This window comes from Anabas testudineus, chromosome 6 (assembly GCF_900324465.2).
Source record: "Anabas testudineus chromosome 6, fAnaTes1.2, whole genome shotgun sequence".
In the NCBI taxonomy this organism is placed as follows: domain Eukaryota; kingdom Metazoa; phylum Chordata; class Actinopteri; order Anabantiformes; family Anabantidae; genus Anabas; species Anabas testudineus.
Genome location: NC_046615.1, coordinates 21,676,755 through 21,687,432, shown reverse-complemented (window position 1 = coordinate 21,687,432; position 10,678 = coordinate 21,676,755). Strand labels below are relative to the sequence as shown.

Sequence of the window (10,678 nt, the reverse complement as noted above, 5' to 3'; positions counted from 1 at the left end):
GCCACCATTGTCTTGACAGAGCTCAGACCAGGGTGTGTGTCTGTGCGTGTGTCTGGAGCTGTCACGAAACAGCTGCAGGGAACCTCCCTGGAAATCAAATTGTCTGTGTGTGTCCTTTTCAGTTTCCATATTACTCTGGCAGTGCTGTTTATGAAAACCTAACAAATAAAGCAGTAAAAACAACTACCACAGAAACTAAGTATAACACATTCAGATATCGAGAACATGGTGTCACCTGTCACTCAGAAGACAGTAAACAGATTAGGGACATTGTTTGTGTGTTTGTGGTCACACAAACGGTCATAATCCAGTCTGTACTAAGAAAAACATGAGTGAATGCATGACTGTGTATGTGGCGATGAGACAACACAGGAAGCACGTGCACCTACATGTCTGCACATTGCGTCTGTGTGTGGTTTCATCTGCGTGTGTGTTTGTGTGTGTCACCCCGTGTGCTCCTCTGGCCTCCAACTGAAGTAGGTGTAAATGTAAAGCTCTTGGATTTTGAATGTGAATAGTGTGTGAATGGGTGGTGGAGACGGCAGCTGACTGAGCAGCAGACAGGAGAGCTCCCTGTGGGCTGAAAACGTCCGAATCGCCACCTCTTTACATCCCGTGTGCACAACTAGCAGCACATCCACTGATGTGTGTACATGTGGGAACATCAGCATGAAGAAATGAACTTTTCTTTTCACTTAAGAGTTTAGATGTTGGGATAATAAATGTCCACAGATGTAGGCACACACTGTACAGTGCTGTATCTATGTCTGTAAAAAAGCCTCAGCCTGAGTTTATTATTGTGATAATTCAGTTGGTTAAATGAAAAAAGGAACACACAGGGTTGTTCTCGAAAACATTCTGGTATAAGATGATCATGATGATGTTTATCAGCACAAAACAAGTCAGTGGTAAACAGCTTCATTTACACTTTTATGAATGACGTCAGCCTCAGTAAAACCCACATCGGTCTGTGGTTTCCAGTAGAACAGCATGTGCCGAATGAGTTGACACAGTCATCGCGTGCTGTTCACCTGTGAGTTTGTGTTTGTGTTGCTCTGGTGAGCGTTTCCTGCTCCTGCTCAGATGGAGACAGTGATAAAAGAGAAGAGTATTTGGTCGTTATCAGTGAGGAGGAGCCTGCCAGCTCGACTTGTGCCGTCACTGCTGCAGCTGAGAGCCTTTGACAGAATCTTTCCCCCGTCACTAACTCCATGCATCATGAAGACAAAAGAAAACCAAAAGTATACGTTGATGATGATTTTTGATTTGCTAAAATCAACAAAACCAATCTAACCCCAACCTTAACCTGCACTGGCATGTTTTCACATCCATGTGCACAAGATGACACCGATGGGACTCGAAGAGTTTCATAGTGTTTGTTGTTTGGTGTGTGTAGACTCTGTATGTGTCTCTGCTCACAGTAAATACCCAATTCCTCTTTCAAGCATAACACAAACAGACTTCCTGTGGATCATGTGCTAACTTTAGTGTTTTGGAGCAGACGCTGTCTCATTGTCTGTCTGTGTCTGTTTCTCTGCTGCTTTCACACAAGAAGTTCCACGATAAGCTAATTCTCGCTTCCTGAGTATGTGTCATGTGCATACATCAGACATACGCAGAGACAGGTCTAACTCCAGACTCCATGGGTGCATGTGTTGAGTCTTTGTTTGAGGACAAAGGATTTCCCCGTCTGAGACGAGCAGCCGGTGGCAAAGAAACAAGAAGGAGAAGATTAGCTGCTGAATGAGAAGAGAGGGTGGGGTCGGAGGTGGGGGCAGATTGAAACTGGCCTAACGTGGTTTTGTGGTTACTGAGTTAGACGCTGTTTATCTTCAGTAAACAGGCATCTTATTAGAATCAGAAATGTAAAGTGATGTTACAGACATTTAGACAGATATGACTCACACACACACACACACACACACACACACACACACACACACACAAGCTGAATCTGAAAGCACTTGGTGCCACTTTGCAGAATGGAACCTAATAACCAGAAGTAATGGAGAAAAAATATCACCCACATTTAAACGGACCTGTTTCTGGTCAGTGTGGAAACATCAGCCAATTTGAAAAGCAAATGTGGCGACAGATGAGAAAGATGGTATCTTAAAATTTAAATCTGTAAATGGAGCGATGACGGGGGATAAATCTTAAGTAACGCTGCAAAGAAAAACACAAACAGAAGCCAGCAACACACGTGGAACACAGTAGAGGCAGGAGGAGGGTGGGAATTGAACAAAGACGCAAAGGGGTTTTCCAGGACTAGAATACAAAGAAATTAGGAACAAACAGCAGTGGTGAACATATTACCAGATGACCGGCTCTCTGACTGGAACCATCTACTAGAAACACAGTCATGTTCCATGGATTCACAGAAGCCGAATGAGGTTGTTTGATAGATGCAGTTTTGGATTTTGAGGAACATTCGGTGAAATCTGTGACCTGAGGTTCAGCAGTAACACACGTTAGTCAGTTAGTTTCTCACTACGCTGTTGTTTTATCAACCGTTCCCAAACATCACTGACTCACTTATGAAGAACCCTCCTTGTGGTCGTCACTAACTTTACAATACAGCTGTGATCATCCCTATTATACCTCGATGTATCCAGTGACTGTGATGATTTCACGAGTGATGTTCTGTAACTGACACTAAGATTTATGGTGACATGTACAACCTTTGATCTGATCTGTAGTTGAAGTCATTGTAAGTGTGTTGTGTTCACATGCATTAGTTTAATGCTGGTTTAAGAAGTTCAAGCCGTTGATGTATGTGTAACATACACATGTTGCTGTGGTCCTCCTTGGTAACCAGACTACATTCATACTAAATTAGAAAGTACATTGATCTCAAAGACGCCCTCAGACAGGACAGTCAGTGAAGTCTCCTTGCTTTTGTTCCAGATGTGTGTTCAAATGATAAACAAGCTGGTGAGTAGTTTGTCCATCACCTGTAGAGGAGCTGTTTCCCTTTAAAACCTACACTAACTATCAGTAGTGCACTAATATGGAGTTTAAACACCAGAAGACGATGTTCAGGTTGATCAGAGATTGACTGGAAATATCCAAACAAACTTATTTAAGATGAGTTTCTGATATATTTAATGTCGTATATGTGCAGAGTGCATGAAGGGGACAAAGAGGGAGGTAGAAATCGAAACACAAAGGGTGAGAGAAGAAGGGAGAGGGGGGTAAAAAAAGAAGAATAGGGCGAGCAACAGGGAGGAGGCGGGAGTGAGGGGAGAGGGAGCGGAGAGGAGGCCTTACTGGTGAAAGAGAGCAGAATTCATTTAAAGGTGAATAGAAACAGCTTGGCTCCATTCAGATGGACTTCTGTCATGCTGGAGGGAGGCTGGGGGGGTTAGGGGGGGCGTGCTGCAGGGGCCAAAGGGCCGGTGTTAATGCCGGGGGCCGCTCCACACTTCATACGCTAACACGATACGGAGACACTGGCAGGGCTGCAACACACACACACACACACACACAGACATGCAGGCAGTGATTGAAAAGAGGGGCTGCTGGGTGTCTGGAAGTGGGAGTCGTCTGCTTGGAGGGGTGTGTGTGTGTGTGTGTGTGTGTGTGTGTGTGTGTGTGTGTGTGTGTGTTTGAGGCAGAAAGAAATCTACCCATATTCTTTTTTTTCTACACTTTGCATACACTTCCTGTGTGAATCCATTTTATTGGATTTATTTACTGTGTTTGTGCTGCAGCGTCGTCTTGTTGTGCACATTTAACAGGAAACATTTGCACCACACTTCCCAGACAGCTGCGAATGCTCTCGTTAAAATTTAACTTGCAAAACGAGTGAATTGTGGAAACTTTCGCTGCACAGAACAACAGATCTCTGTGCTTCAATAGCGTGTAATGATGAATGTGCACAGCCTGCTTCAGAGGATGCTGCCAGCTGATTGACCGAGGCTTCCTGTACAATGATGCTATCTGGTTTCAGAGCTGCTGCTGTTCAAAGTATGAAACAGGACACAGCTCAGATAAATATGTCTGTTTGGACACAAACTATTTGGAAATTAATTTTGTTTACAGGATGTTTGTGTGTAATTAAACAGTAACTAAAGTTTGAATCTCCCAGTTCTGTTCACACATTAGGTTGTAACTCCTTATTTTACTCCTCCAATGTGCACTATGTTGCAGCTCTGTTACCCTACAGATCATCTTCATTAAGCACTCTTACAACTTTAATTAGTTGCATTCAGTAAAATATTATAATTTTTTGCTCTTCACTGGGTTTTTACTTTCCAGTTTGTTAAAAATAGGTCTGATAAACTGGTTAAAACATGTTTTTGCTCTTTTATGAGGTGTAGTTGTCTTTACACCCTGAAACTAATTAGACCTCCTGAGTCTGGACGTGATATTAAATCAACAACTCCTCCATTAAAAGCTTTTGTTTGCGTTTACAGTTGGCTGCGAGGCGCAAATGGCGATAAAAATGACTGAACTGGTGGAAAATCCTCCTTTGTTTTCAGCGCAGATGCATTTAGCTCAGGTGTTGAGGCCATTAACGAGCCGATGGGAAGCGATCAGCGCCCCCGGTGACCCTGCATGGTGACCCTGCATGGACCAAAGCTGCGTTAAAAGGTGTGAAGGACGTGGAGATGCCGAAGATCCGGCTGGTTGATGAGGAACAATCCCACCTTCTGCAGACAGGGAACATGTGTCCCAAAGCCTGGCACCAAGAAACTGAATGAACAACTCCACAGGTGCACGAAAGCGAAATGTTAAGATAATATTTCTACAGCAGCTGTGATGTGAAGAACATCACGACAACGAAGCAGAAGAGAGACGGCGACATATTGATGCAGCACCTCCCACACAAACCAGCCTCCTCAGTCCACCGAAGGCTGCGCGGCCACAAATAGCTCCAGCGCTGTTGTGCGCTCACAATGTCACAGAGGAACATGATTCACCGGTGGATTCAGACCTGAAGGTCACATGAGAAACTGTCGTCGTAGAATCTAGAGTCTCACCAACATCTGGAAACAACATGTGTTGTTAAAGTATGAATGTATAGATGTTGTTTTATTATCACTGCAGAGCTGAAACATTTAAAAAGCATCAAACCAACTCTCTGTTAAGTGTGTTTTAATTATTCTGCAAACTTTATTGAATTCATGTGAATGTCTGTGACTCTCCCAACACTCTTACTCTCTCTCTCTCTCTCTTTCTTCCTTCCTTCTCTCTGCAGTTCTTCTGTTTGTTTGCACTCACTTGATCCGGAGCGGAAATTCCTCTCTCCGTTTTTGTGAATGACAAACTCATTAACAATTCATCAACACGGGCCGTGCCATCCGGCCCCCGTTTCCAAGGCGACCGCTGCTGTGGCTCCTCTGATTGGCTGCTCGACGTGATGTATCCCGGGGACTCCTCCTCTTTGTAGCCATTCAGCAGCCTGGCGCCGCAGAGAGCGCATCACCAGAGAGAGAGAGAGACCGCAGCGCGTCGGTTCACACCGCAGACAGACAGAGAGACAGACACGGGGGGAATACAGCGACACAACTCGCATGCTTCACATCCACAGACTCCCCCAGCACCACGACTTTCTGTTCTCCATCTCCACAAAGGACGCTAGAGGCGGTGGAGCCGCCGCGCTTGGATCCGTGGAGTTATATAAGAGGAGCGGAAGCGTCGGGCTGGTCTCAGGGCCGGTGTGACTCATTGATAAATAACACAGACTCTCCGAGCTGATGCATGAATGAGCTCCACTGTAGCCAACCCGCAGTCGGGGAATCTGTGAACGGGAGCCGCGTCTGTGTTGATCCGTCCCAGCGCGCACAGCGAAGCGGAGGACGTTTGGAATCAGGACTCATTTGTCTTGTTTAGTTCTTCGACTTCGTTTCTTTCCTTTTGTTTTTTTACACCTTTGCCTTTAGTTGCTTGTGTTGCTGAGCTCATCCAGCAGCGGAGCGGACTGCAAAAGAAATCCCACACTGATTCTTGTGCGTGTTGCCGCTGCAGCCAGGAGGTTCTCCGCTGTCCAAAATAAAAAAAAGAACAATTTTCAACTCCTGCTTCTAAATGCTTGACAAGCTCAAGCCCGTCGTGCAGCTCGACTCGGTAATGGCGATCAGCAAGACGGTGAGCTGGCTCCGGGAGCAGCTGGAGACGCGCACGGACGGCCTGCTTGTGATGGACTGTCGAGCCCAGGAGCTGTACGAGTCGTCGCATGTGGAGACGGCCATCAACGTGGCCATACCGAGCCTCATGCTGCGCCGGCTCAAGAAGGGCAACCTGCCGGTGCGCTCGCTGCTCTCGGACGGAGAGGACCGGGAGAGGTTCGTGAGCCGGTGCAAGACGGACACGATCGTGCTGTACGACGAGTACAGCCGCGAGTGGAACGAGAACGTGGACGGGGGCTCGGTGCTGGGTCTACTACTGAGGAGGATGAAGGACGAAGGCTACAAGGCCTATTACCTGGAGGGTGAGTGCGCTTCATTCACATTTTAGGAGGCAGCGGCCGCTGGTGTTCATTCACAACAGATTAACATGTGATGTGATCCTGAGGTGGATGTGAGCATCCCACCTCCAGGTTCTACAGTTTACAAAGTTCTGTTACAGGATGTTAACGTGTTCATAATAACAACATGAACAATGCCTTTTCTTTACTGGACCTCTTTTATATTTTCCAGGTGGCTTCAGTAAATTCCAGGCCGAGTATCCAGCTCTGTGCGAAACCAACCTGGACGGTTCATCCAGCAGCAGCAGCAGCAGCTCCCCCACGGCCCAGGTGCTGGGCCTCGGCGGACTGCGGATCAGCTCCGACTCTTCAGACATCGAGTCCGACATAGACCGGGACCCGAGCAGCGCCACGGACTCCGACGGCAGCCCGCTGTCCAACCCGCAGCCGTCCTTCCCGGTGGAGATCCTGCCGCACCTCTACCTGGGCTGCGCCAAGGACTCCACCAACCTGGACGTGCTGGAGGAGTACGGCATCAAGTACATCCTCAATGTAACTCCGAACCTGCCCAACCTCTTCGAGAACGCAGGGGAGTTCAAGTACAAGCAGATCCCGATCTCAGATCACTGGAGCCAGAACCTCTCTCAGTTCTTCCCCGAGGCCATCAGCTTCATCGGTGAGTAACCCTGCACCCTGCAGCTGGTCTTAATGCAAACTCCCCCCAGTCTCCTCTCGTGTGTGTTTGTTTACTTGTCTCTTCACACTCATGGCTGCAAATAATTATAATGAACAAATAAGATACTGATATTAAAATGATATTAAAAGGAGGAAGAGCGGGAAACTGATCGTCAGGGACATAATCTTATTCATGTGATATGTGTTATCACTGCCAGGAAGTTCTTATGTTCTTATTGTGCAATTGAGATTAGATGAGGTGTCCCTGGATGTGGTCTTATCAGTCCGTCAGGCAGGAACACACATAGTGAGCAGATTAAGGCCATTGTGTTGAGGCAGATGAATACAAGTCTGCCTCTAATGGTGCACGGGCTAAATGCACTGTGTACAAATGGTTTGACTTCAGTGGAAGGCATCCTGGCCTATCTCTTGTCCCGGGGCTTGTGTAATTGCAGCACAAAGGGCGATGTTGAAACAGGAGAATGGGGAGAGTGAACGAGGGGAGGGCAGTAATTTGAGCACAACAGGAAGGAAGTGGCATTGAAAGTAATCTAGGACATGGCACTGCCCCCCTCCTTCCTCCCTCCACATTACAAAAGGAGCCATTTACAGGCCCTGTTGACATCCTGTTCGCCTTGACAGTGTGCCCTCATGACTCCTACGTTTACACGCCCAAATGGCACCATTGTCGGAGGAGCCCCAGCGAGCGGAAGAATGGTTTAATAGACCGTAATAGTCAATTTCCCAGCCGGCTACTCCAGGCCAAAATGAAAGAATGTCTGCTCTGTTTATGTGCGCTACTGGTGCAGCCCTTGTTTGTTGACTGACACGCCTGGGAGATAGTCAAGATAATAACTTCCGCTGCTCTCCCTCTGTGGACCTGCTCCAACTTCCAGCACAGCTTGACTTAAATGTCACACATGTTTATCCCAGATTTAGTTCACTCTGTATTGAACAGGGCTTCACTTTTCTGTCTCGTACTCGTGGAAGTAGTGATCGATAACATTTCCACTCTTTTCTCTTACCAGATGAAGCTCGAGGCCAGAAGTGCGGGGTCCTGGTCCACTGCCTGGCCGGCATCAGCCGCTCAGTGACGGTGACGGTGGCCTACCTAATGCAGAAGCTCAACTTGTCCATGAATGACGCATACGACATTGTCAAGATGAAGAAGTCCAACATCTCGCCCAACTTCAACTTCATGGGCCAGCTCCTGGACTTTGAGCGCACGCTGGGCCTCAAAAGCCCTTGCGACAACCGCATGGCCCCACCGAGCCAGCAGCTCTACTTCACCACCCCGACCAATCACAACGTCTTCCAGCTGGACCCCCTGCAGTCCACGTGAGGTCGGCTGTCGCCACCCGTCTCCTTGCGTGAGGTTTAATGGGCCTCCTGTTGGAAATGCTACAAAAGTTTCTCTTTTTCTGTCGTCTGCCATGCGACTGGGCTCTTGACGTTATTGGTACAGCTGGTTTGAGGCGACAGCTGCTGAGCACGGTTACTGGAGGGCCTAAGCCGTCTGACCGGGACACAGCTGCTGTTGACTAAATGAGGAAAGACACTAAAAGAGACAGAGACACAAAAGAGGAAGAGAGTCATTTAAAGAGTGCAGATACTTTCTACAACCTTCTATCGCTGTTGGACTCCTGAGCTCCTTTATCTCTTTTTGTCATTGTGTCCGAAGAAACTTCAAAGTGATTTGTCAGACAGCTGTACGTTATGCTTCAAAGTTCTTAGGCTGGTGTGCCAAAGAGGACGTGATGCTCAAACTGGACAGATCTAAAAATGAAAATCTCTCTGTTTTGGGGTCTAGCAGTGGTTCTCCCCCCCCGAGACTTCAGGGTGCGTTGTCTCCTTCGTCTTCTGTGAAGACTTGCCTGTGTGGGGCCGAAGCACCACAGCTTTAGATGGCACACTATGTACTGGACTCAATTTTACACTTGTGGAGTCTTTTCAAACATTTATACATTGTGTATATATCTTATATATAATATAAAATACTGTAAAAGCCTTGCTCTAGTACATACCCTTTGCAACAAGTGGGTACTGAAGATTCTCTTTGCTTCATATTCTACTTTTATGTAAACAAACTGCATATTGATCAGTATGTTTAAGTTGATTATGCCAAAAATCAAGTAGGCTTTCCAAGAATTGTGCAAAATGTGTACATGTATAATCTATTTGATAATCACTTTATGTGTGAATTCAGCCGACTGGCCTTGTTTTGGCACCCACCTCCTCAAAGTCAAAGTCACCTTGGTTGTTTGCTTTACTTTTGCACTCATAAGGTTTCTATTGTGCATTAGCCTTCAGAGAAATTGACAGATTTTTCTCAACTGTGCAGAATCCCAGAGATGTTTTATGTTCACACAAAAGCTCAACCAAACCTTGAGTGGTTTCCGGAGCCATTTTCAATCAGGCACCACATCAAAATAGCTTAAGCACTAGGAACGGTTGGCGTGATGTCGTGTCGTCTGCGTCTCTGAAGGTTAATGTGAGTGATCCTGATCTGTGCACAAGGGTTAAAAGTCTCTGACATGTGGACAAAGCAGGAGGCATTGCTCGCCTCGTCTCTTCAGGGAAAACTCTGTGAAATGCAGTTCTTTTTTGTCAAGATGAGAGAACAAGAATCCAGAGCTTCAGAGGGTTGCATCGCCCCCTCCAGAGAGAAGGCCTCTTTCCAGAGGAAGCCATCTTGGTGACCTCTGCCACCCCCCTCCACACTCCTCTCTTACGAATGTAAAGAAAAGATAAGTTATTAATAAATTGCTATTTTGTCTACACTTTCCACTTCTCGTGTATTTTTCCACTTGTCGGCGTGTTGCCTGTGTCTGCTGTAACACATTTATGTAAGTGTTTCTTCACCCGCAGTACAGTTCAGCGTTAACCAGCAGGCCGAGTCACGACAACAAAAACAGTCGCCATGAATCATGAGGCTGTTCACAAAGCTCTTGCTATTCATTAACTGCAGCACTCAACACATCTCTCACTTTACTTTCCAGTTCAGAATTAGCATGTCCTGTCACATGGTGCTTGTGTAACAAAGTGTTTTGCGGAGCTGTGTTCTGTGTGACAATCATTCACCGACTGCAAAGCGCAACTCGACAGGTACAAAGTGATTCCAGTCACGCTGTAAACAGTCCAACTGGTTTTTCCAGCTGCAGCTCATTGTTAGGGGCTTTGGGTTCACACAAACAGTCTTTGGGGCATGTCCTAGTAGTGGGGCCTCCGCATTCATCCATCAAAGGGAGAAGAAAGTACCTAGATATGGTGTTATACGATCGCGAGCACAGCGGCATGTACCTGTTAAGACCTGGAGCCCTGGGAGAAGTTGATCCTCACGGCGGAGGAGGAGCGTTGTGTTCTCACACCAGCAGCAACTTGCTTCACAGCTCGACAAAGCTGCTCTGCACCACTTTTCCCACACATTCTGATTAACAGCAAAAACACACTGTGTGCGTGTGCGTGTGTGTGTGTCAGTTCTCTGGAGTCCAGGGAAAGAACAAGCATGGATTCTATACAGTAAGAGTCAGAGACACTGGGCATGAGTTGGTTATAATTAGTGACAGATTCGAACGTAGATAATAAGAGTAA

The 10,678-nt window shown here is 46.8% G+C and overlaps 1 protein-coding gene across 1 annotated transcript; it reads left to right on the top strand.

Moving 5' to 3' along the window:
• Window positions 1-5,382: 5,382 nt before the first annotated feature.
• dusp6 (dual specificity phosphatase 6) lies at window positions 5,383-9,867 on the top strand. The gene is made up of 3 exons (XM_026365848.1): window positions 5,383-6,436; window positions 6,645-7,088; window positions 8,116-9,867. The coding sequence occupies exons 1-3, from the start codon at window positions 6,034-6,036 to the stop codon at window positions 8,427-8,429; spliced, it is 1,161 nt and encodes a 386-aa protein (XP_026221633.1). The 5' UTR covers window positions 5,383-6,033; the 3' UTR covers window positions 8,430-9,867.
• The last annotated feature ends 811 nt before the right edge of the window (window positions 9,868-10,678 follow it).